At 43.2% G+C, this 26,900-nt stretch overlaps 2 protein-coding genes across 2 annotated transcripts in view; one reads left to right on the top strand and one right to left on the bottom strand.

Annotated features, from left to right (window-relative positions):
- Positions 1 to 775, bottom strand: part of LOC126347767 (3'(2'),5'-bisphosphate nucleotidase 1) — a 37,651-nt gene extending 36,876 nt beyond the window's left edge. The window contains exon 1 of the mRNA XM_050002300.1: positions 117 to 775. Coding sequence (XP_049858257.1) covers positions 117 to 236 — 120 coding nt within the window. The 5' untranslated portion in view covers positions 237 to 775. The remainder of the gene's footprint in view (positions 1 to 116) is intronic.
- Positions 776 to 843: 68 nt separating this feature from the next.
- The window catches only part of LOC126347751 (N-terminal kinase-like protein), a 129,002-nt gene continuing 102,945 nt past the window's right edge, over positions 844 to 26,900 (top strand). The window contains exons 1-2 of the mRNA XM_050002298.1: positions 844 to 1,042; positions 21,567 to 21,707. Coding sequence (XP_049858255.1) covers positions 929 to 1,042; positions 21,567 to 21,707 — 255 coding nt within the window. The 5' untranslated portion in view covers positions 844 to 928. The remainder of the gene's footprint in view (positions 1,043 to 21,566; positions 21,708 to 26,900) is intronic.

The following is a 26,900-nucleotide window of genomic DNA, read 5'->3' as shown; positions in this document are numbered from 1 at the left end:
ATAATGAACATAATTTCATTTTATGGCATTAACTGCACGTACCTACGCTATCCCACGACGTTATGTATTCTATTTGATGTCTAATGCAAACTGAAGAAGAGTAGACTAGTTCTTACCTTTTCAACAATGCCTAGTTCACCTTGCGACATAATATCTCGTATAATTTTTCCAGCTCTATTGGCCACATTAACCGACGAGGCAACAATCCTTAATAAAAGAGGTATACTTTGCGCCATTGCTGCGTTGTTTCTCAACTGAATACTCAACCTCTTTTCAGATCTTATATAAAAACCGTCAAGGTTGCGAGTTTCAAGTATTAGATACGCTAAGTCTGTGGCAAAACCTACTTTCTCCTGTACATGGGCGCAGCCGACACCAGAGTCAACTAATATGCGGTTTTGAGGATTAATGCCGTTTCTGTTAACTTACTGCCACCTTCATAGGTTTCCTAGAATGAAAATTATGGGACACTATGATGCACATGTCACGGTTTTCATCATCTCTTTGTTCTGACTGTTATCTCCAGCCTTCACGGCCACTTCTCCTTTCCACCTAATTTAATGTAAAGAAGATTACTTGCTATAAGTGCTTAGTCGCATTTAACCAACGCCCAGGACAACAAACACAAAAGAATCTACTTAAATATTACGTAAGTTATTTTCTCATTTCATACAAGCGACCAATATATAAATATTTGACTTTTCATTGCTATTATGAGGATCGATGCCGTTCGCGCGCACTTTTGACGTTGTTTTGTTTTCATACACTTTCAAAGATAATAGTGGTAAAGTTGAAGAGTACACCAAATGAGTCAAAGCACTCCGTTACTCATGTAAGCAAATGTACGTGGGACTTGTCAAGTGCAATGAAGTAGCGTTCGAGAACCCTAAATCATGCGTTTGTACAGAAAAGAAAACGTGTTTACATAATGTGGTCATTTTTCGCTAGAGATCCGTCTAAAGATTTTCCTTACGAGATAGGAGACATAGTGACAGGACTCGAGGATAAAAGTGTATGGGCTCTTCATCAGGCAAAGAAAAAGGTAAACACAAGTTTATAAGCATTAGTATGTGGAAACACGTCTGTATTTGTCGGTGTGCTTATTACAGTATACATTAATGTACCCATTTCCCAAAATAACCCATGGTTATTCGTATTTTTGATGGCCAAGCACTGCAACGTTCTATGTGCCCTAGTACAGTAGGTAAAGAGTGCAAGTAGCGGACTTCGTATTTACTGCACAGTTTCATTATTTCACTCGCACTACAAAGGAAGCATAAGAGAATAAAGCCAGCCACGACAGGAAGGTGGCAGCATTTTATTTGAAACTATACTGTGTTATTGAGTGGGAAGTGTCATAAGTTTTATAGAAAATTGCGTGAAATTCGAAAACCAATCCTACTATTTTGGAGAGAGTCGTATTAAAATATGTGTTTTATAGGTTTTTATATAATCTGTCATCGACTCTGTACAAGAGCTTTAGAAAATGTTTGCGCATTTCCAGATACGAAACAACTGTGTTAGTCTTCAGTAGATTTATTTACTTGCCCCATAAACATTTCCAACATACATTATTGCCTGATGATCTATGTTGTGAGTAAATATTTGTAGCTTGCTGAAAGCATAAAATAATCACAAAAAATAGAGGTTCATGGAACTTTCATGGGGATGCAGGTGGTGTGTTAGACAATAAAATGTGATTGAATATACTAGTTATGGAATGCTAACACTAAAACATAAGCCAAAAAGGTTCAAGTCCTATTGTAGGGAACTAATATGAAGTTCACCAACTTCAGGGATGTTTGAAATTCGTGTGATTATTAAGATTATTTATTGATAGTAGGTTAAAAGTATCAAGCAGTTGCATTGATAGAGAAATTTACTTTAAACAGACTGATTTCTCAGGTGGATGGAGCCTGATGGACTTGATTTCCATTTCAGCCTATACCTGGCACACACTATTTTGCACTATTCCTAATATGACCTTCCTGGGGCCTCCCACCAGCAGGCGCCATGGTCACATGACACTAAAGAAGCAGTTGCATCAATATAATGATGCAAGGTTTCTTGTGATCACCTGAGTGTCAAAAGAGTCTGTCATCATTTTCATTTGAGTAGCCTTCCAGTTAGCTCTGTAGGACTTTAGTGCACAATATACCTCCATTTGATCGTATCATTATAAACTTTGTCTTTTATGTCCAGCAATGTTGTTATTTTCTGAAGGGAGGGCACCTTTGAAGTACAGTTATTTCAGAGTAAACCCTACGGGTTACACTTTCTTGCATCCATTTCAGCTGTGCAATGTGTAACCTTTCCTCCAGTGAACAGGTCGCTTACATGCTGTACCTAATGCATTCACTTCTAATTTAGCCCCTTCTTGTTGTAGTTCCTTCTTGTCTTTGTCATAGCAGATCGTAAAAATTTCATTTCACATGCTTGTTGTTTGCTGATGTTTCTTTTCTATACCACACAGATCTTCAAGCCATATATCATTAGTGGCCAAAAGTATGATTGGAGTGTTGTCTGTTTAGCATTTATGGGAATTGTTTTATCCCAGACTAGATTTTGTACTTGATAGAGCACAGCAACTGTTGAAACTGATTTGGACTGCTAACTCAGCACTCCCCTGTTGCGATACAATACATCAAACATAACTGAAACTTTCTGCATATTCAGTTCTTCCTCTGTGAAGTCTGAGGTTACATTGGCTGGGTGTTCTGCTCAATTTCCTTATTACTGTTTTCAGATGAAGAGGTACATTTGAAATGAGTCACCAGGTTTGACCATTGACATAGAAACAAAGTGACAAATGGTGGAAACAACGTGGCAGCAATAATGTGATATCAGTGGCGTTTGCAAATCAGTCTGTTACCACAGCAAGTTTTCTTTTAGTTTGACATTTGTTGGCTTGGCCATCTCACAACCAGACTGTCACCTTCCAACCTAATCTAGACCTCAGGCAAGGCTATAGATCAGTCAGTCACCACAACCAGGTTTTTTTGCCATCAAATTTGCAATTTCACCAGCTAACAACAAAACTGTGATTATGCGCACCAAACTGTGACAGTACTGCAGCCATTAACAATACGTCACTGGTCAAAAATGACTATTGTATTGAATATTCCTCTTGACTCCTGTTTTCTTCTTCTGTTAATTCGTACTCATTAAATTAAATCAATCCAGTTTCCTCTAAAACTCTTGCTGTGTCTCTCCCCAGATGGCAATATCATATGTGCAAACTAAGGTATTTAAATTTCCAGATTCCGCACCTTTAAGTGTTATAATAATTACTCCCTTGAATGCAATGAAAAGTAGTGAAATTAGTGCACTAAAGTGTTGTTTATCCCTGTTCAGAACAATTCTGATGTACCGTTTTCTACTTGTACATTCCTTTCACGTTTTTGTACAGCAATTGGATGTTTCGCTCTATGAACACATGGTAACCTGGCGGCTGTGATGGCTCCTTGAGTCTCTGGGTCTTCTGGTTCCATCCCAAGGTGGTTTTTGCTAAGACCTGTCCACTACTGATAATATGATTTATCTGGATTCCCCTGCCATCTGAATAGTTTTTGCCCAACAACAACGCATTAGAGTCACCTTCTTTAATCTGCAAAGGACTTATGATACCTCATGGAGACACCACATTCTTGAATCGTACACGAGTGGGGTCCATTCCTGATTTTTATCCACAACTTCTTGTCACACTGCAATCTCCTGGTTTGAGTTGATGCTTCCAACAGTGCTCCCCTTATCCAAGAGAAAGTTGTCATGCAGGGCTCTGTATTGAGTGTCCATTTCTTTCTAGTAGCCATCAGTGGTCTAGCATCAGCTGTGGAGGTCTTCAATATCACCCTCCTTGTATGCTGATGATATTTGCTTCAACTCTTGCTCCTCTAGTGTTTGTGTGTTGCTGAATGTTCAGTGCTGTTGTCATCAAGGTCGCTCAGCTGGAAGTCGGCTGCACTTCTCCCGGTTGCCGCCCGCTGATGCGTCGCATCTTGCGCCGCATAACTGCCCGCGATTACGGAGGCTGCTACAGTCCCTGGTCCTCACCGCCCTCCGCCTGTTTGGCTTGCTCTGTCCAACAATGGGGCGAAGGTGGATGTACTGTTCCCGTGGACCGCCGCTGTTCCCAGAACAGGACTGGACTCGAACCCGCCCCCTCCTGGACGCTGTGCTGCAACTTGCCACTAGTGGTGCCTGCCGGGTGGCAACACCCAACGTCATCTCTGGCACTGCCGCAGCACTGCTGCGCCTCCCGCGGCGTGTGCCTAGCCCGGAACCCTGGTACACCAGGTGGGAAGACAATGTGGCCCTTAGACTATAGTGGAACCTAGCCCCTCCTGGACCTGCTGCAGACCGCTGTCACTGCCCTCTTTCAGGCAGACTGTGTGATCTCCAAGTTCCAGGTTGCCGTTCCGTCCTGCCCTAGTGTTGTGTCCCCGGAGGTGGAATATAGCGCGAACAAGTAAATAGAAACAAATTACAAGATTATGCCAAACACTTGTAACATTGCTGCCAGACTCTCCCCTATAAGCATAGACCAGCACAGGTCCGTCCTGACACTCGATTGTCCTGGCACACTCTCTCTCTAACTAAAATTGCCCATCTATTTATACTGGTTTTCCCTTCGCTTCTGACGTAGTGTCAGAGAGAGACAGAAACTATGGCAGGGATATATTCCCACACATCAGCCACATACAAATGCCCTCCTAGCTTTGGCCTAGTGCCCTGACTCATACATTGCAAAAACTTAAAGCAACACTGCAGTTTCCTGCCTCATTGTTGCACCACTCAAAACAAATCGTGCATGCAGTACCGCTGTCTCGGCTCCACGCCCACGAGTTCCATGTTTACATTCCCTGGCCTGCTGGCTGTCAACTGTTACCACACACTTCCTGCAGCCCCAGACTCCATCATCCAACCCCACACCACCAGGGGGTCCACAACTCTTTTGTGGATATGTGCGTAGCGGGCACGGGTCCTCGAGCTAATGTGGCCCTCCTTCCTTTCTGGGCTGCATACCTTCCTTTTCCGAATCCTTCCCCATCCGCCATCTTCACCCCCTCCCCCACCTGCGCCTCTTTCCTTCCCTTTCTCCCCCTCTGGGAGTATGTTTTGTGCCTACGTGCGGAGACGGATGCTCGAAAATGTAAAGCAGTCTCTATTCTTCACTTTTTCTGCTGGCAAGTCTTTGTCCTTCCTTTGTCCTTCTCGTTTCCTTACCTCTTCTCTTTACCCTTTTCTCCACTGTGGCATTTGAGACCTCTCTTCTTTCCTTTCCCTTTCTCTTTTTTTCCTCCCTGTGCGCGTCTGAAGGCCAACCCACGCATTCCAGTGCATACCCGGTGATGGGGTAATGTGTAATTCCCCCCCTTGGGTAGACAGGTAGGACATGTACATACCCCCTGGTAATGGCCAGGCCCAGGGAGGGGTCATTACCCGAGCTGATACCTTCCAAAAGTGCCGATTGGTACCTCTGTCCATTTCTCTGGAGGAGTGAACAATGACCTAAGGCAGGAGTGCCCTCAGAGAGTGCCCCCACAAGGAAGGAGCGTGCCATCGGAGACACTGGTAATCGTGGAAGATACTTCTGCAATGGTTTCCTCATCATCTGCTACGTCTGCTCATAAACGTAAGTTCAATGAGTCTCAGCCACAGACAGTTCTTCCATCGTTGCTACAGTTCCTTGTTGTTGCTCGGTCTAGCGAAGGTCACGACTTCTCCACGGTCAAGCCTTTCATTATTCAGAAAGGTGTCGACGCAATTGCAGGTCCTGTAAAGTCTTGTTCCAGATTACAAAATGGCACCTTGTTGTAGGAAACAGTGCCCCCCAGGCACAAAAATTGCTGCGTACTTCAATGCTACACACCTTCCCTGTCTGGGTGGAAGCGCACTGTACTTTAAATTCATCACATGGAGTCGTTTATACAGACTCCCTCGACGGATTGTCCGACGAGGAAATTCAAACCTACCTGTCTGACCAGGGCGTCACGGCTGTTCATCGAGTCATAAAAAGGGTTGATGAGAACATTGTTCCAACCCGTACTGTCTTCTTGACATTTGACAGTGTTCACCTCCCATCAAATATAAAAACTGGCTATGAGATATTTTCCGTTCGTCCTTACATCCCAAACCCTACGTGTTGCTATCGGTGTCAGCAGTTCAATCATACCAGCCAGTCCTGTTCCAATCCAGCCAAATGCGTTACGTGTGGCAGGGATGCCCATGAGGGTGCTTGTCCAACTCCATCCCCTCATTGCATCAACTGTATGGGTGACCACGCTGCTTCCTCTAGAGATTGCCCCATTTTTAAAGACGAACGGCTCATTTTGGAAATCAGAGTGAAGGAAAAGGTGTCGTCCTTTGCTGCTCGACAGTTGTTCGCCAGTCGAAAGCTCACTGTGCCTCACACAGGTAAATACAGCACTGCTCTTGCCTCTCCTTGGCCAACAAAGGAGGCAACCACTCAGACTTGTGATCTCACCTTTAGTGCCACGGTCGTAAGATCGGCCAGCACAAAGATTGCCCGTTCAACCTCTCCACTCTCACCTGCTCCCTCTATAGCTCACCCTTCATCGGGTTCTGCTAAATCTCGAGCCCCAAAATCAGACACCCGGACTTCCAAAAAAAAAGAGCCTACTCGTGCAGATTTTTTACGTACTCCAACTTCTCAACCATCGGTTCCTCCTCCATCTCAACGTTCTGTTTCCAAAAAGGCTAATAAGAAACCCAGTTCCTCTCCTCCTCCGCCACTGCGTGTCTCATCTACAGCACCGCCTGGAGGTAACCACCCTCAGCCGTCTTCTGTGTTGCTGAGGCGCACTGCTGGCGGCCGATCAACCAGCCAATCGCTGGTTGCAGGAGCTCCTCCCGAACAACCTATGGATCAGGATCTCCTGCCTTCGGCTGAATGCCGTTCCACGTTGTTGGTCGCAAGCTCTGAGCAGACGTTGAGGGCAACCTTGTTCACATTCTTCCGTTTTCTGTCCACCCTATGTCCGTTATCCATTGGAATATCTGCGGCATTTGAGCCAATCGGGATGAATTGTCAATCCCCTTACAATCCTACTTGCCAGTCAACTTCTCTCTTCAGGAAACAAAGCTGCGTCCCCACGGCCGCTTTTTTTTTCCCCCCATTTTCAGTCAGTCCGATTTGATCTCCCCTGTGTTGAAGGCACTCCAGCACATGGAGGACTCGTAATTCTTCTCCGATACTCTCCATTATCACCCAATCCCCTTAAACACTTCCTTCCAAGCTGTCGTTGTCAGTCTTTTTTACCTTTCTGGATACACCTTCTCTCTTTGTACTGTCTACATTCCATCGTCCACACTAATTGCACGAGCTGATCTCCTTCATCGTCTTGGTCAGCTTCCGCCCCCCTATTTGCTGGTTAGGGACTTCAATGTCCACCACCCGCTTTGGTATCTCCGCATCCTTGTACGCGTGGCTCACTATTGATAGACGTCTTCCACCGAGCGGATCTTGTTTGCCTCATCACTGGGGACCCTACGTTTTTGTCTGCTCCACAACAAATTTCTCTGATTGGTACCTTTCGGTCGGTACTGTTCCGCTAGCTCGGCACTTCGAATGGTTCGCTCTTGCTGATACTCAATCGAGTGACCACTCTCCATGTGTCCTTCGATTGCAGCCACAACTGCCATATACGCACCCGAGTCGCTGGAAGTTTCCCAAGCCGATTCGACAGTTCTTTTGTCTGTAGCGACATTCGATGACTGTCAGTTTCCTAGCGTCAACGATGAGGTCACTCATATTACAGAAGTTATTCTTACAGCTGCGGAACGTTCAATACCTCGCACCTCCGAATTGCCGCGGCGCCCCCCAGTTCCTTGGTGGAACGAGGCATGCCATGATGCAATACATGAGCGGCGACGTGCTCTTCGCATTTTCAGACACCATCCTACTTTGGTCAACTGTATCCGTTATAAGCAGTTCCGTGCATGATGCCGTCACGTCATCTGCGATAGCAAGAAGACAAACTGGGGCTTTTTTTTACTACCTCCTTTAACACCTTTACTCCCTCCTCGGAAGTGTAGAGTTGGGTTCGGCAGTTATATGGAGGGCCTAGTTTCTCTGGGCTCACTGTCACGCATGATAAATTAGTGGACCCCGTCGCAATTTCTAACTCATTGCGTCAACACTTTGCTGGCATTTTGAGCTCTTCAAATTACCCACCAGCGTTTCTCCCCGAAGAAACGTGCAGCGGAAGTGCATCCTCTTCCCTTCTCCTCTCAAAATTGTGAAAGCTACAATACTGTTTTCTCCATGCAGGAACTCCAACATGCACTCTCTTTTTCTTGCTCTTCCACCCAGGACCGGATCGTATCCACATCCAAATGTTGCTGCATTTATCATACCATAGTCTGCATTACCTCCTTCGCCTTTACAATCGAATTTGGACTGACAGTACTTTTCCCAGACGGACGGGAAGCTACCGTCGATCCTGTTCCGAAACCTGGAAAGAACAAACATCTCCCCTCTAGCTATTGTCCCATTTCTCTCACGAGTAGTGTATGTAAGGTTTTGGAGCATATGGTGAATTGCCGTTTAGCCTGGTGGCTGGAGTCCCGCAGTCTTTTAACACCTGCCCAATGCGGTTTCCGAAAGCAATGTTCTGCAATAGACCATCTTGTTTCTCTCTCCACTTGGATCATGAACAATTTTCTCCTGAAACGCCAAACTGTAGCAATACTTTTTGATCTGGAGAGAGCATACGATACCTGTTGGAGGACAGGCATCCTCCACACACTGTTCTCTTGGGGCTTTCGAGGTCGGCTGCCCCTTTTTCTTCGTGAATTTATGGAAGAGCACATATTTAAAGTGCGGGTGAACACTACTCTCTCCCGTACCTTCTTCCAAGAAACCGGGGCACCACAGGGCTCCATGCTAAGTGTTGTACTGTTTGCCATTGCCATAAATCCAATTATGGATTGTCTTCTTCCTGATGTCTCCATCTCCCTCTTTGTGGATGATATTGCGATCTACTACATCTCTCAACAGACCAGTCTTCTTGAACGGCATCTTTAAGGATGTCTCGATTGCCTCCACTCTTGGAGCATCGAAACTGGCTTCCACTTTTCTCCCAGTAAGACCGTTTGTGTTTAATTTCTTCCGCCTTCCTTACATCTAGGCCCTGTCAACCTTCCGTTTGTGGACGTCGCTAAATTCTTGGGTCTTATGTTGGACAGAAAGCTGTGCTGGTCCTCCCACATTTCCTACCTTTCGGCTCGCTGTCTACGATCCCTCAACACCCTCCGTGTCCTGAATGGCACCTCCTGGGGAGCAGTCCAAGTGGTCCTTCTCTGCCTCTATCGCGCCTTAGTGCACTTGAAATTGGACTATGGAATCATAGTTTACTCCTCTGCTCGGCCGTCTGTTCTTCGGCATCTCAACTCTATCCAACACCGTGGATTACATTTAGTGTCTGGAGCTTTTTACACCAGCCCTGTGGAAAGCCTATATGCTGAGACTGCTGAACCTCCGCTGTCCAATCGGCGAGCTGTCCTTCTGAGTCATTATGCTAGCCATCTGTCTTCCATGCCTGCAAATCCGGCCCATGACTTTTTTTTTTGACGCCTCCTTGGATTTAGGGTGTGCTGGCCGCCCTTCCTCCCTACTACCACAGGGAGACCGCTTCCGTCAACTGCTCCGTTCTCTTTCCTTCCACTTTCCTAAAACTTTCTTGACAAAATGGGGTACAGCACCACCTTAGCTCCTGACCTGCCTGCTCCGTGACCTTTGTCAGTTTCCCAAGGATGGTACCCCCCTCCTCTTGTTTATTGTCGGGCATTTGCTGCTCTATGCGCACAAATAACGGATGTCACATTTATTTACACTGATGGCTCATAATCATTTGTTGTTGGGAGTGCCTATATTGTTGGGGATACCCCAAATCAATTTCGGCTTCCCGACCAGTGTTCGGTTTATACTGCGGAGCTTTATGCTGTTCTCCAGGCTGTCCAATACATCTGTCGCCATCAGCGGATACAGTATGTTATCTGCTCAGACTCTCTCAGCTCTCTCCTCAGTCTCCAAGCTCTCTACCCGGTCCACCCTCTGGTCCACCGGATTCAGGACTGCCTCCACTTGCTCCACTTGAGGGTTGTCTCTGTGGCGTTCCTCTGGATCCCAGGACATGTTGGTATCTGTGGAAATGAGGCAGTCGATATAGCGGCCAAGGCTGCAGCCTCTCTTCTTCGGCCACCTATTCACATGATTCCCTTCGCCGATCTATGGAGTGTTTTATGTTGTCGCGTTGCTCTTTTATGGCACGCACATTGGTTGACACTTCCCAATAATAAATTGATGGATGTGAAAGCTCTTCCCTGTTCTTGAACCTCTTCCTCCCGAACTCATTATCGGGAGGAGGTAATTTTAACTAGACTCCGGATAGGGCACTGTCTTTTTAGCCATCGACACCTTTTAAGCAGCGATCCTCCCTCACTCTGTCCCTACTGCTCTCAACTGTGGACAGTGAGACATCTCTTGAGAGCCCCTATTTTACTCCGTTACGCGCCCGTCTACAGCTGTCGCCTGATATATCTTCAATTTTAGCAGATGACACGCGTCAGCCAATCGCGTTCTCGAGTTCATTAGTGACAGTGAGATGACGTCAGTAATTTGAAGCTCTTTTTGGGGGACAAACAACCCCCCTTCTATAGTGGTTTTTTAAGCTTTCCTTCTGTTTTTGGTTTCCCCACTTTTTTGAGTTTTGCTCCCATTGCTACTGGTTTCCAGTTTCGTTTTTTACCTTTTCCTAAGTCACAGCCCGGGTGCTAATGATCGTAACAGTTTTATGCCCAAAAACCATAACCAAAAAAAAAAAAATTAATTAATAAAAATACAACCCCACCTTCATTTAATTTTGATAATATTACCCTTTCCCTCAACTAAGACTGACACTAGCGCAGCATACCTCCCTCCTTTCAACAAGATTCGTCCCGAATCGAGATAAAATAGATTTGGCCAGTGGCTGCGTAAACATATCTTGCTCACAAAATGTACATTCTACAGACTAAAACTAATGAGAACATCAAAACATTAACTCTGCAACTATACACTGTTTACACTCGTTACCCATCCCGTAGACAACTGATGTGCTGGCACCTCCTTCACTGGTGCATGTTTCCACATTCTCCATAAAGCTATACTGAAGAAAAATAGAAAAAACAGGACACCCTGTGGTTGAAATGCTCACTGTCATTATCCTGTTGCTCCGATGCAGTTGTAGCATTTGAACGTGCTCCAATACTTTATTAACCATGATAGATCCTTCCTGTGCATTAATAAAGGAATGCAACGCTTCCAAAACCTCTGGGTTTAACGTGGAGTTAAATTATGTCAGGTTCTGCACTGGTAATATCTATAGAACCCCGTCCCACTGCAAGTTACTACAACATCTTACGACATCCTCAAAAATTCCTGATAGTTCACTCTGCCCCTATCGAATTATCTGAACAAAAAACAAAAATAGTGTCCCCCATACAATGACAAAACTCAAACAACAAACAAGGAAAATGCAACTGTTATCGGACCCACCACACACACACACACACACGCACACACATTGAGGTAATCCATCCACCATACCTTTAAAAGGCTTTACACTACTCACAGGGATAATGGATGTTTTTGTTGGCAGCTGCACTTTAACATTCACAGGCGAAGTCATGTCCATGGCCTGGTATGGTCCTTGGTACTTCGGCAAGAATTTTTTCATCTTTCCCGTAGGTGTATATGGATTCGTGATCAGTACCCATTGACCTGCCCTGTACTGTGGTAAAGGTCTCACCCGCTTATTCGGTTCTTCCTGCCTCTCTAACACTTTCATATTGACCTTCTGTACCCTCTTCCATACTTCCCATATTGTTCGTGCAAATTCCCTCACTGTGTCCCCTTTAGCTTCTGATTTCAGACATAGAATGTCAAATGGCGATGGCATCTTTCTTCCATAGATCACCTTGAATGGTGACATTCCGCCTCTGGAATGTATTTTAGTGTTATAATTCTGTACCACGTATGGAAGATAAACGTTCCAGTTATCATGGTTTCCATTCACATAATAACTTAGCATTTTCGAAATTGTCTTAAGTACTCATCCGTTCTGCCATTTGCCAGCGGTTGAAGTGGACTGGTCCGTAATTTATTAATTCTCAATAAATGACACAGCTGTGACATTAATTCGGACATAAAGTTCGTTCCCTGATCCGTAATTATGCTATCAGGCACCCCAAACTTCAATAACCAGTTATTGACTAAAGCTTGTGCTACCATACTTGCCTGTTGGTCTGGTATTGCGACCATGGCTAGAAACCGCAAAAAGTGATTAATAATAATTAAAACATAACAATTCCCAGCTGGTGTTTTGTTGTATGGTCCACAGAAACTCGAATGGTTTTGATGAAGCATCTGGTAACCATTGCAAAGGAATTCTTGCGCGCATCACATCCACTTGCTGCGCACACGACAAACAATTTGCTACGTTTTGTTCCACATCCCTTCTCCGAGTGCGTCACCAAAATCGTTCTGCTACTTGCCTGCCCATTGCTCAACGACGAACATACCCTGCGAACACATGATCATGGGCTTGCTTTAAGACTTCTCTCAAACTCTTTGGTGCCACTACCTGTGGTCCGCACCTGATAACTCTACACAACAAATTTCTCTCCACAATGAAATGTGGTTGACTCCTAAAACTCTGGCACTCCTCATCCTCTGCTTGTATCCTTTGCCATTCTGCGACACTCTTACCCATTACTTCTAATGTTTGTAATTTGCGACTTAATGCATCTGCATTCCCGTGTTTCTTCCCTGGCTCATGAATTACTTCAAAGTCAAACTCATTTAATTTTAGAGCCCACCGTGTTAATGAACGAGAAGGATCCTTAGTCCCAGTAACCATCTCAATGCTGCACGATGTCTCAACCTTAAACTTCCCACCATAAAGGTAATAACGAAAATACGTTATTCACTATATTACACCCAACATCTCCTTTTCCGTTGTGGAATAATTCCACTCTGCCCTATTTAACTGTCTAGAAGCATACGCCACCGGATGCTTTTGTCCATTCACCATTTGCCACAAAACACATCCTACTGCGCCATTTGAAGCATCACATCTTAAGTTCAAGTCTTCTTCAAAATTCAGAAATACCAACACCGGACCAGAAACTAATCTCATCTTTAATTCATCGAAAGCTTCCTGACAATCCTCCATCCATTGAAATTTAACCCCCTTTCTTTAAAAGCTTTGTTAACGGCTCAGCTATTTTAGCAAAATCTTTTACAAATTTACAATAATATGAACATAACCCAATATATGATTGTTATTGCTTCATTCTGTGCGGTGTCGGAAAATTTTGAACTGCATCTGTTAATCGAGGATTGGTTTGAACCCTTTGTTCACTGATTACATGACCTAAATATTTGACCTGCGTTTGCACAAAATTACATTTTTCTAAACTTAATGTTAACCGTGCTGACCACAAACTTCTAAAGACTTCTCTTAAATGCGATACATGTTCTGATATATCCTTCAAAAATACTATAATGTCATCTAGGTAAACCATATATGTCTTTGGTTTCAATCTCCTTAAAATCCCATTTAATAATAGCTGAAAAGTTGCCGATGCATTCTTCAACCCAAACGGCATACATATATACTGATAGTGGCCCCCAGGAACAGTAAAAGCTGTCTTTGCCCTATCTTCTGGCACTACTTCCAACTGATGGTATCCACTCCATAAATCCATCATCGTAAAATACTTATATTGTCCCAGATTGTCCAATGTGTCTGTGATATTCGGAATCTGATATGCGTCCGAAATGGTTTTCGCATTCTGAAACCTATAATCACATAAAAACCCATATTTCCTTGTACCATCCACCAACTTCTTAGGTATGAGAACTACATTGCTTGAATATGGACTATCGCTATGCTCTAAGATTCCATCCCGTACTTGTTGTTCTATAAACTCCTCTAGTAGCAGTTGCATATGGAGTGCTATCCTATATGGTTTCCTAAACACTGGTGTGTTATCCTCCATTGAAATGTGATGCTTCCTAATCGGTGTTGCCAGTAACCTACCCTCCATTCTGAATAAATCGCTGAATGTCAATAACATTCCTCCAACACGACCCTGTCGTCTCCCTGCAAATGCTTTAATTTTCCCCTTAATAGCGCTGCATCGATGTTTTGTTTATGGCTCGCCTCTAAATCCTCCCTATTGAGGTCCTCTTCATCAAAAAACCCCAAGGTGGCCAATAACAACCCTTTTGACGAACTAAAATCCTCTCTGCTGAAGTTATCTACACTTACAGGCACCATATAATCTCCTTCCACAAAACTTGCGTGAGCTAAACTCCTCCGCACAAAACAGTGTGCATTATCCAAGTCCTCATTACTCGAGAGTGGCTCCACTGTGTACAATGTCTCTTTTGGCAAGTCCATATTTATCCAAACCCAAACTACCTTCCCTGTATCTGCCAGTATGTTATCCTTCTGATCGACCTTTAATGAATCCATTCACAGTTTAGCTGGCATCACCTTCATGGTAAGTGCGCCTTGCGACATTCATCCATTTGCAACTGTTTCCCCCATGCGAAATATTGTTCCACCGAGTTGCACTGTTTGTTGTCAAAGATCTATCTTCACACAATGTTTGTCAAGGACGTCCAGTCTGAGAAACACCGAATACCCCTCACCTACACATGGTAACACCTCTACCTGCTCACTAAACTTAGTTCCTGCGATCACAAATTGAAGTACCGTCGTACCCAATGACTCCACTTTATTATCTCCCACCCCACATAACCTGTAACATGGTGGCTCAAGACTTCTCGTGCTAACTAGGTCTAGACTAATAACACACGTGTACCACCGTTTCAACCAGAAACCTTTGTTCCCTTCCGTTCACCAAGCCTAATAAGCAGCATTCCGTATGTTCACCTACAAGCACATTACCTAATTTCACTGGGACTGCTCTACAACGGTTGAAGCAATCCCGTTCTCGTTCAACAGCTGCTGCCGCCGAGGTTCCCCCCTAATTTTACTCCTGCAGTTCACTGCTGGGTGACCCATTTTCCCACGTGAGGAATGCCGCAACTAATGCTAACATTGCCTCCTAATGTGCCATACCTGGCCATAACCAAAACACTTAATGTCCACTGCCAGTCTCTATGCTGCACCCTTTGCTTCGTTGCATAATCTACCTCCTCTAAGTATGTTGCAAACCTTAGAGCCGCTGCAAGATCACTGGGATTCTCCATTCTCACTTGACGTGCCATCTCCGGTGGTACTTCCCACAAAAACACATCTATCGCCCTGTTCTCGGCCTCTTGTAACAGCACTCTATTAGTCTCCCCATTCTGGGACAGTTCGTACGTTTGTGCATTCAGTTTTCAAATCGTGTCTGAGAAAACCACCACAGTCTCATTTCTCCTCAAAACTAATGCTCTCACCTGGTACTGTTCTGTTTTTGGTACCTCTGGCATAACCCATCATCAAGCTCTGAAAACTGTTTACCCAGTAATAAAAGTTTTTGATATTGTATTGCTACGAGCCGTAGTATTCAGAAACAATGGTTATACTCAAAAGTGGGTTGATGAGCGGCGAAGCCCCCCCCCCCCCCCCCCCCCCAAGTGTTCGTGAATCACACACAATACTGTTAATAATTGCATGAAGTTTTGCCACTTTTTCTAATTCCTTTTAGATATTGTCTTAGATGTCTTTGAAGTTTGAGAGATTACATACACAATTTTGTCGGTTCAGATTAATTTCAGAGCAGATGGAGAATGATAAATGTATTAATTTAAGGTAAGGATCCCTGTACCGGAAATGAAGGAGTCGAAAGTTATAAACGAAAACCGTTCTCATACCTCTGACAATTGCTTACATGTACCGGTTCTTGTGCTGCGAAGAGTGTAGGGTTGATAACTTTCAGTGGTGGTAGTGTGGACAAAAACGAGAAATTATGTCCTATACACGTCAGCTCTAAACTGCATACATGAGCTATGAGCGTTCATTCATCTTCGCCAATGTGAAATACATATCCCCCAATACATGTAGCTCATTCACAAAGCGTAACTACGTAAGTTTTTCAGCAGTAAACTACACAGCAGTAAACTGTTCTCGGCCTCTTGTAACAGCACTCTATTAGTCTCCCCATTCTGGGACAGTTCGTACGTTTGTGCATTCAGTTTTCAAACCGTGTCTGAGAAAACCACCACAGTCTCATTTCTCCTCAAAACTAACGCTCTCACCTGGTACTGTTCTGTTTTTGGTACCTCTGGCATAACCCATCATTAAGCTCTGAAATCATCCCCACATTGTTCAACGTTTCATGACACAATATGTACAACTTGGCATCCCCTATCAAGTGCAACTTCACCACTCTCAACATTACAACATCCGACCACCCATTGGCCTCAGCCATTGCGATAATGTCATTAAGGAATACCGACACATCCTCTGTTGCTTTACCTGAAAAGGGGTTAATCAATGCCGCGATTGCCGGATCAAATGCTCTAAGACACTCCATGAACTGTAATTTACTTTCACATCCCTTCCCCTACTGACAATGCCTCAAATCTCCCTGCTAATTCTTCATATTTTTCTTTGTCACTTATCCTCGCCTCTGACAATACCTGAATTTGCTGTGTTATAGCGGCTACAGCTTTTGCGCTAGTCACTGCTGCAGCCTCCACTGCTTGCCGTGTTTCCAGCATTCTTGCTTATAGCTCCACTGTTGCCATTAATTTCGCTCTGTTACTCGTTAACTTAGTTCTTGTGGCGAATCATCGCCCATATACATTCTGAAAAATTGCTCGCCAAATGACCAAATCTCTTACAAATAAAACAATGCTTTGGCACCCACTTTGTACATGGTAGTCCGTGACCTGACAGGTTACAGAAATTACATCACTTAGGCGCTATGTTATCATGTCCCCCATTTCCCTTGAATCCAGATAAATCTACAGGCTCCTCTGGCCTTACAAAAGACACCTTTAAAAAGTCCATCCTAATTCATACTTAACCCTTCAAAACACAAAAGAATGACACACAAACAATAAATTAAATGTCATTCACCCATCCACATCGTGCTCGTGTGCAGGTGAACACTCCTGCTTTCCTACCTATACTGGTATGGACAAACACTTCCCGAACAACAAGACATATCAAGAACTGCACTACCACCTGTCACGAACACGACCAAACACCTCAACGACCTCTCTACACAGGCACATCTCATTGCTACTTGCTCAACATAAGATTTTGGAGTTGAAATCCGGTACGAGCATTGTAACTGGCACCACTGCTGTGGGGGTCAGTGGACGAACCCGGGACTCCAGATGGCCGAGCTGAAGCTGGGACTCACTGCGCCGTATATCATCAGGAGGCCGAGCAAGTACAAGAGCATCAAGGGGTAGTGCAGAGTGATACAGTGGTATTCGGTAGCATTGCTTTATTCAGCTAATTTACAGTATTCGATGAGTGTCAGTGTGCAGCCTGCAGCGTTGTCCCACAAGTCTAGTCGGCTGAGCAGCTCCTGGTATGCCGATGCTGCTGCTGTTGTCATCAAGGCTGCTCAGCTGGAAGTCGGCCGTGCTCTGCCCGGTTGCTGCCCGCCGATGGGTCGCGTCTTGCACCACGTAGCTGCCCACAATTCCGGAGACTGCTACCGTCCCTGGTCCTTGCCGCCTTCTGCCTGTGTGGCCTGCTCTGTCCAACCATGGGACAGAGGTGGATGTACAGGCCCCTCGGGCCGCCACTGCTCCCAGGACAGGAGCGGAGTCGAACCCGCACCCTCCCAGACACTGTGCTGCAACTTGCCACTAGTGGTGCTTGCCACATGGCAACACTCACCACCGTCTCTGTCACTGCCGCAGCCCTGCTGCGTCTCCCACAACGTACACCTAGCCCGGAACCTCTGTACACCAGGTGGGAAGCGAACATGGCCCGTAGACTATAGTGGAACCTAGACCCTCCTGGACCCGCTGCAGGTCGCTGTCACTGCCCTCTTTCAGGCAGACTGTGTGATCTCCAGGCTGCCGTTACATCCCGCGTCGGTGTTGTGTCCCCAGGGGTGGATTAAAGCCCAAGCAAGTACATAGAAACAAAGTACAAGTTTATGCCGAACATTTATAACATTGCTGCTGGAGTGGCCCCTATAAGCATAGACCAGCACAGGTTCGTCCTGACGCTCGACTGTCCTGGCACACTCTCTCTCTTGCTAAAATTGCCCATCTATTTATACCGGTTTTCCCCTTGCTTCTGACGTAGTGTCAGAGAGAGACAGAAACTATGGCAGGGATATATTCTCACAAGTCAGCCTCTTACAAATCGCCCTCCTGGCTCTGGCCTAGTGCCGTGCTTCATACATCACAATAACTTCAAGCAACGCTGTGGTTTCCTGCCTCGTTGTTGCACCACTCAAAACATCGTGCATGCAGTACCGCCGTCGCAGCTAAGCGCCCACGAGTGCCATGTTTACATTGATTGGCCTGATAGCTATCGACTGTTACCACACTCTGCCAGCAGCCCCAGACTCCATCGTCCAACTGCGCCTTCATAGAATTTTAATAAAATTTCCCTTTCCCTTGATTAGGACTGACACTAGCGTAGCAGCAGATCAGATGCCAACAACAGCTTGTCATTTCTGCTACCCATGACATTCACAGCTCTTCTAAGCATCCAAACTACCGGCTACTCCTTCCAAATGTGGAAATCCATCTCCCGCAATGGCGGCCCTGATCAGAGATTACGACTTCAGTCCGCATCCAATCCCTTTTCTCAGAACTTCTTGTTTCCTCTTCCATCTCTTCTCTGGACCCACTCACAAGTTCCTCTGTGGGGTATCCCTCGGCCACAGCTTTCTCTTAACCTTTCACAAGGTCCAAAAGACTCAGTTTTTCCCTAAGTCATCCGTCACCAATTTTTCTTCATCCTTGGTGCATCTCTCAGTTCATAATTGATTTATACTATTGGCTTGATGGTTGCTGGTCATGTGGGTTTTACCTGTTCTCACACAGGACATACTGAGTGCAATTCTTGCTGGATGGCTGAAGTGATTTCACTGCAGAGTTGGTAGCCGTCTCTGAGAATCTTGAGTATATCTGTTCCTGCATTGCTGGGGCCTTTCTCATCTGCAGTGACTCCTTGGGCAGTTTGCAAGCTCTCGGCCAGTATCACCCTCACCATCCGTTAGTCATTATTATCTAGGATTTCCTGAATGCTCTTGAACAATGTGGAAGCTACGTGACCTGTGTCTGGACCCCACTCCCAGCCATTTTGAGATCCCAAGGTGAACTCACTAATAGCTTGGCCAGACTGGCTACCAATAAACTGACTCTTGAGGTCGACATTGCAGAAACAGACATCTGATCAGTATTATGCCATCAAGTTTAAGGAATCTGGAATGCAGAAAGGCTCACTCTTACTTCAACAAACTAACTACAAGTGATAAGTGAGACAACAAATCTGTGGAGATCCTACATGCAGGCCTCTCCCAAAGACTCTACCATCTTCTGCCAGCTCCACATTGACCATACTTGACTGCCTCATGGTTATCTCCTCCATCTCCAGGACCCACCCCACTCTCGTTCTGGTTCCCCTTTGCTGGACTTTCTCGACCTAATCGCTCTGCAGCAGGTTCTTAATCTCCCTGACTCGCTACACTTGGTGCTAAGAGATGATGCCTCAGTGACGGACTTAGTTTTACGTTTTATTCATGAAGTGGGCTTTTACAACTCTCTTTCAGGGAGGGCCACTTAACCTAACCTTATCGGCCCATTGAGGGGTTGACAGAACACCACCTCTGGCCAGACCAGGTCTTGGTGGTCCAGCCCAGTTCTCACCGTATCTGCTCTTGTACTCTTATTCCTCCCCCGCTTGCGTTATCTGTTAGACTTGTTCATTTTTTGTCTCTTTGTGCTTCTCTTGCCCTTTCGTGTTTCTAGTCTTTCCTAGACAGTTTCTGAGTGGGGTATCTCTGGTAAGTGCCGTGGACTGGGAATTGTGTGTCCTGTCATTGCATTCTGCTTTTGCAAGCTTCTGTCTTCTCCCTAGATGGGGCACCTTGCCTGTCTTCTACCTCTGTCTCACTTTATTCTTTTTGTCCCTTATCTCACCTTCATTGACATTTTGTAGACCTTGGGGTTTCTTCCCCTGGGTTTTACATGTTAGGCTATCTGTGATCTACGGTATAGTAGACCTGTCTGTTTGAGGAAAAAGGGACTGATGACCTGATATCTTCATGCTTTTAATCATCCAATCAACCAATTGGATGTATTTGAGTGTGTATGGAGGCTTACCAAGAGTGGTTCTTCCCACTGACATTCACTGACAAATCGAAGAGTGAAATAACTTGTACCCAATTGACCATACATTGTAATGTTGTTCACGGACTGTAGATATAGAATAATAGGATGGCTTCTGTTTATAGTATAACTGTAATGTGTGTAGAATCCATTTGAGAAGCTAAAGCTCCTAACACTGAACAGATGAATTTATATTAGAGAGATCCATTCTAAATTCCTTTTGTGCCCATGTGTTCAGATGCTGTAACCTCCTTCCTGTTAAGAGAACTGTATGTGGTATGGTTGCGTTAGTGGTCAGTATTGGGTCTCGCCATTTTTTCTCACCTCAGATAAGCAGGCAGTTACAATAAAATGTATCTAGAGGAATATAACAATGTGTGCTGTTTACAGTCCATTTAGAGCCTGTTCACTTTGATAACCTTGGGAATCTGTTTAATAAATTCTGTCAAACGCTTCTTCAATCTTTCCTTTGCAGACTGTTAGCAGCTCCAGGCCTCTCTTGTAATGACCATGTGACACATACAACACTTCCTTGGTATCATTTCCATACCTTGGTATCACTTCCACTGCTCGGCTATGTTTCCTCTATCTTTGCCCCATCCCTTCAACAGTCCTACAAGTATCAGTGGTACAGAAACAGATAAATGTTACTGCCTCTGAGTGGACACAACCTATTGAGAATCATGATTATTTCCATTTCAGAGACCATTTTTCCTTGAAATGGAGCTGTCAAAATGTATATTCAATGGAGTTATCTGGATACTGTGCAGTAAGCAGACCGTATAACACAGTGACATTTTCCAGGACTGAACGTATCACTTTATAAGCATTCATAAAGAGTATGTGAACAGATATGAGGTCAGATTGTAGGCTTCATAGCAACCAGAACTGGGTATATCATAGTTAATGGGAAGGCATTATCAACAAGTAAAAGTAGCATCTCATATACTGTAAGGTAACATAGTAGCAAAGTTGTCCCACAAAGAGATTATGTGATTAGGAGATTGCCACAAAATTCAGGAATAATTGCAGGTTATTGGTGCCTTAAGCAAAGAGACTGACAGCTGACATTCAACAAATAATGTAAAATGTGTAAAAAGATGAACAGATCAAATTCTGTTTTAACATTGAGTTACCACATAAATCAGCATTTATGTACTTTCTGATGTTCTTAAGCATGTCAGTTTTGAAATCATTTTGTACAAGTTCTTATGAGGTTTCCTTACAGGGAACAAATGAAGATGTTTCGGTGTTTGTCTTTGATTTGCGGACTGGTAATGAAACTCAGTTTGATGTTGCAAGAGCAGCTGTTAAAAGACTGAAAACACTGCGTCATCCAAGTATCTTGACGTACTTGGACAGCCTTGAAGTAAGTATTTGCATTAACTTTTACCCCAAAATAATGGAATAAAATTACATACCAGGTGTGCCGGTATGAAATGAGCGTTAAGATACAAATGTGTCGATAGGGAACATTTGTTGTAAACGAGCCTTAATTTTATTTTTTGTTTGGTTGGTATGACATCTGTCAAAGATATTTAATATACATCAAGTCATGGAACAAACACCATCATATGTTTTCATCGTGTTAACAATGTCGAATTTTGTACCGGAAAGGGATGATTTTCAGGAAGCATTAATTTTGTGTTTTCATTTGAAAAAAAGTGCTGCAGAGTCGCATCGAATGCTTGTCGAGGCATATGCTGATCATGCTCTATCAGAAGCAACATGCAAAAGATGGTTTCAATGGTTCAGAAATAATGATTTTGATGTTAGAAATGAAGAACATGGAAGACCACCAAAAAAGTTCTAAGACGTCAAATTGCAAGCAATATTGGATGAAGATGATACTTTGAGTCAGAAGCAAATGGCAGCAATGCTAAATGTTGCACAACAAACACTTTCTGACTGTTTGAAAGCTATGGAAAAGATCCAAAAGTGTGGAAAATGGGTGCCCTTGAATTGAATGAAAGATAGATGGAAAACCGAAAAACCATTTGTCAAATTTTGCTTCAAATACATGAAAGAAAATCAATTTTGCATTGAATTGTTACTTGTGATGAAAAATGGATTTATTTTAAGAATCCTAAATGAGAAAAATCATGGGTTAATCCAGGACAACCATCAGCATCGACTGCAAAACAAGATCAATTCAGCAAGAAGACAATGCTCTGTGTTTGGTGGGATCATAAAGGTGTGGTGTATCATGAGCTTCTAAAACCCAGTGAAACTGTGAATACTAATCGCTACAGACAACAAATGATCAATTTGAACTACGCACTATTTGAAGAAAAAAAACCAGAAGGGGCCAGAAGACGTGGCAAAGTAATTTTTGTACACGACCATGCATCTGCACACAAAGCATAACTGGTTTAGGATACAATCAAAACAGTTGGCTGGGAGCTGCTACCCCACCTGCCGTATTCACCAGCCTTGGCCCCTTCCAACTGCCATTTGTTTTCATCAATGGGACACACGTTGGCTGAGGAACACTTCGATTCCTACGATGAAGTCAAAAATTGGATATCTGATTGGTTTGCTTCAAAAGACGAACATTTCTATTGACGTGGCGTGCAAAAATTGCCAAAAAGGTGGTCAAAATGTATAGAAAGCAACAGTCAGTACTTTGAATAAAATGTTTTTACTTTTCAATTCAAAATTAGTGTTTCATATATATATATATATATATATATATATATATATATAACCACGCTCATTTCATATCGGTTCACTGCTTTAAATGTAATCATATATTTGTCATTTTTGCAGTTGTTTATGGGCTTTATCTTCCATTTATGTGATTATTGAGTTGCATTTGAAATGAATGGATTTGAAAACACGAAATTAATGGATAGATTAATTACGAAGACTGTATCTTAGGTGTACTCAGTGAATTTGATGTTTGATTTGGGCAATCACACAAGCACTGTCCCACCTCCTGGCTTACTCAAAATGTTATTTCTTAATTCGGGAATGATTAGGTGGTACTTTGCTTGCAGGGTGCTCTAAGCAGTGAATGTATCATATGGTGACTAGGGCAAAATCACAGGTGGGTTCCCCAATGCTTTCATTCAATAATGTCATATGAAATAATGTTCTCTGGTAACTTATCTTTAATAAAGAAAGTCTTCATTGCACAAAAAGTGCTGTAAGAAAAATATGTGTGCTCACCCATAATCATCTTTTGTAGACTCACCACATAACTCTTAAACAGTCCACAATAGGGGGAAGAGTAAAGTAGTAGAATGTATTCTGCACCTGCTTGGGTGATCTTTCCTAAATGGTCATAATAAGCCCTCTGAAAATATGGATACCTCATCTTGCCAGCTATGTGCAGTAATTTAGGCACAAAGTTACAAAAAAGCAATAATTTTGTGTGAATCCTGTTGTCTGTTACAACTAAAATATATTTATTTACCTATGTGTGAAAATTTTATAAATTTCTGTGTAAAGTTTCTTACTTTACCCTTTCTATTTAGGAATAGTTGCTTGTTGAAAAATAACATCCAATCTAATTTCTAAAAGAGTTATATGCAGGCTTGTATCACATTCAGCACTGTTCACAGAATCCGTTTAACTGAATGCCTTGCAGTAGCATTTCCAGTTACCAAAATTCTTTCTTTTACAATCTATATCTGTTTAGTCCCTCAAAGTTGCACATTTCTCTTGATGAGAATACTATACATTCCTTTCCTGTTACAAAAACTCACTCTGTTTTGCCAATCTCTGCCTTGCTCAATAGTATTTCTACAAAACTACGTTCCTTTATAATTTAGATCTCTCATAATATATCCTTTCTTGTTGGCTAGTTTCTCCATTATTTAAAGAAAAAAATTGTTTTCTAACACAAGGTGGCCCATCCCACTCTCCCTCTCCCTATCTCAACACATCTTTCCTTTTTTCATGACCCACAAACTATCAAATTTTCTACCACCCAACCTCATTTAGGTTCCTCTAAACAGCTACAGTGTTTCCAAACTACATTCACGTAGTGCATCAAAATAAAGATCAGCATACAAAAATTTTGATAATAACTATATTTAATGTATTGAAGATTAGCCAATTTCTGTACAGCATTTATTTTCATTTTCAGCTAAAACATACTGACTAACCACTGGTAATTTCCACATGTACTTTACAGACATTATTAATAAATAGGCTTTACCAAAAATGCAGAATAACCTTATTCTGCATATAGGGATTTATATGCGTACCTGGTGAAGTTCTCCATTGTTCATCTGCTAAATTCAGAACAGTCTTCTTACTAGTTTTCATCTGACATCTACACTAGAGAGCACCTAATGTGCACACTCTACCCATAATCCTTGGAGCCATGAACAGCACCATGCATGTGTCACCTTCAATTTCTTGCACCTTTTCAACACTGTTTTTTTTTTTTTTTTTTTTTTTTTTTTTTTTGAGAGCTAGCTCCATTACAAAAATGACCTCTATAAGAAATAGAAACACACAGTAATTCTTCAACTCTTCATGATTTTAAAGCATCACTGTCAGAGAGGTGTGATTATTTAAATGCATACTGAGCAGGAAAAGGTTAATATTTTGGCCTAATGTAAAGCTACAAATACAGCATTGTCTCTCTATAATACCTTCAATTTTGGTAATGCTTTTCCCAAAATTGACTTAATGGAATGATGCTCATACATCAGCATGTATTTGCTACACCAGTAATTTTGATAAGTATTCCGTCCTAAATGTAATTCATTACCTTTTTTTGTTTAGTTCCAAATGAACAATTGCTTTGCCAGTGCTAATGAAAATCATGAACTCATAAGAGTGCCATTTCCACTTCCTCATGTTGCTTAACTTGAAACAAAGTTATTCTGGCTTTCCTGCAACTTTATACACTTAACTTTTAAGAGTGAAATGTTCTCATCCTGCTATTGTTCCTTCCATTGATCATAGTTTATTTTCTCAAAATAAGAATTCACTTTTAAGTTACAAGGAGATAGAACAGCTGACCTGTACTTACCTTTAGGAATCAAAATTCCAGTACTGCTTATAGGCACATTTACAAGTAGAGAAAAAAATTCTAACTTTTAGAGCAATAATTCCTGCTAACCACCATCCAATTTAAATTCTTTCAGCTTGATTAAGCTTTCTTAACTTGTGTTGGCAAGGTGCAAGCTCTGTTCTTTATTATTTATTCTCGTTAGTAAATACTCCAACACATCTGTTATGACTTAAGATTTAAGTATGAAAATAAAATACCTGTCTCCCCAGATTCCTGTTGGATATGCCTTTCAGGTAACTTCAGCCTCAGGTCTACACGTGATCATTCACATTGGTTAAGTATCAGCTTTTATTGGGGTCTTCAGTCCAAATGCTGGTTTGATGTAGCTCTCCATGCTAGTCTATCCTGTGCAGGTTTGTTCTTTTCTGTTAAATTACTGCAATATATGAGGTTTGTCCAGAAAATACATATAAAAGTTGAATAATAATTTTATTTTACAATTATTCAGGTATTACAATATGGTCTCCTTCAAAGTACTCGCCCTGAGACGCGATACACTTCTGCCAATGCCATTTCCACTGTTGATAACATTGCTGAAAGTCTTCAGTTGTGATGTTGTTTCCACTTCGATGGCTTCCACATCTCCCAAGTGCCGCCCTCGAAGCACCATTTTGCATTTCGGGAACATGAAGTCACACGGGGTTAAATCGGGTGAATAAGGCAGGTAGTCTGTCATGGTGATTGAGCTTCGGCCCACAAACTCGCGCACAACGAGCGACGTGTGAGTGGGCACATTGTCGTGATGAAGGAGCCACCTGCCCCCTTTTGACAACTCCAGTTGAACTCGGGCTACACGAGCTCTGAGACGTGTCAGAACTTCAACATAAAAATTTCCGTTCACTCTCTGTCCGGGAGGGACAAATTCCTTTTGAACAATGCCCCTAGAATGAAAGAAAACAATCAACATTGTCTTCACATTGGATCTTGATTTTCGCGACTTTTTTGTTCTCGGTTCTCCTGCTGGTTTCCATTCCCTGCTTTGAGATTTGAGCTCCACATCGAATTCGTAAAACCAGGACTCATCTCCAGTGATGGCTCGGTTGAGAAAGTCCCCTCGTTCCTCTGCTTCCAACCAATCCTCACAGCACTCAACACTCTTTGCTTTCTGTTCTGGCGTCAAGAGCTTCGGTACGATTTTCACACACAGTTTCTTCATTTCAAGTTTTTGTGTCAGGATTTCGTGAACGATTGTTTTGTGGATTGACACCTCGTCAGCAATCATTCTGACTGTCAATGTACGGACTTTAAGAACACAAGCCCGAATTCGTTCAACATTTGCATCGGAACTCGATGTTGACGTGCGTCCTGGGCGTGGGTCATCGTTCACTTCTTCTTGGCCATCCCGAACCTTTTTAACCACTTGTTCATGGTTGGTTCCTTCAGAGAATTCCGTAAACCTGTTTCAAACACTCAAAAATATCATGGCCATTCTTGCCTAGCTTTGCAAGAAACTTGATGTTGACGCGCTGTTCCTCAATGAGAGAGAGAGCTCCATGCCGAAGGCAGGTAGAAAAGGGTAACTGTCAACAA

The sequence above is a fragment of the Schistocerca gregaria genome, chromosome 1, assembly GCF_023897955.1.
Source record: "Schistocerca gregaria isolate iqSchGreg1 chromosome 1, iqSchGreg1.2, whole genome shotgun sequence".
Lineage (NCBI taxonomy): Eukaryota > Metazoa > Arthropoda > Insecta > Orthoptera > Acrididae > Schistocerca > Schistocerca gregaria.
Note: the sequence above shows the minus strand (reverse complement) of the source record. Positions and strands in the feature narration are given on the sequence as shown.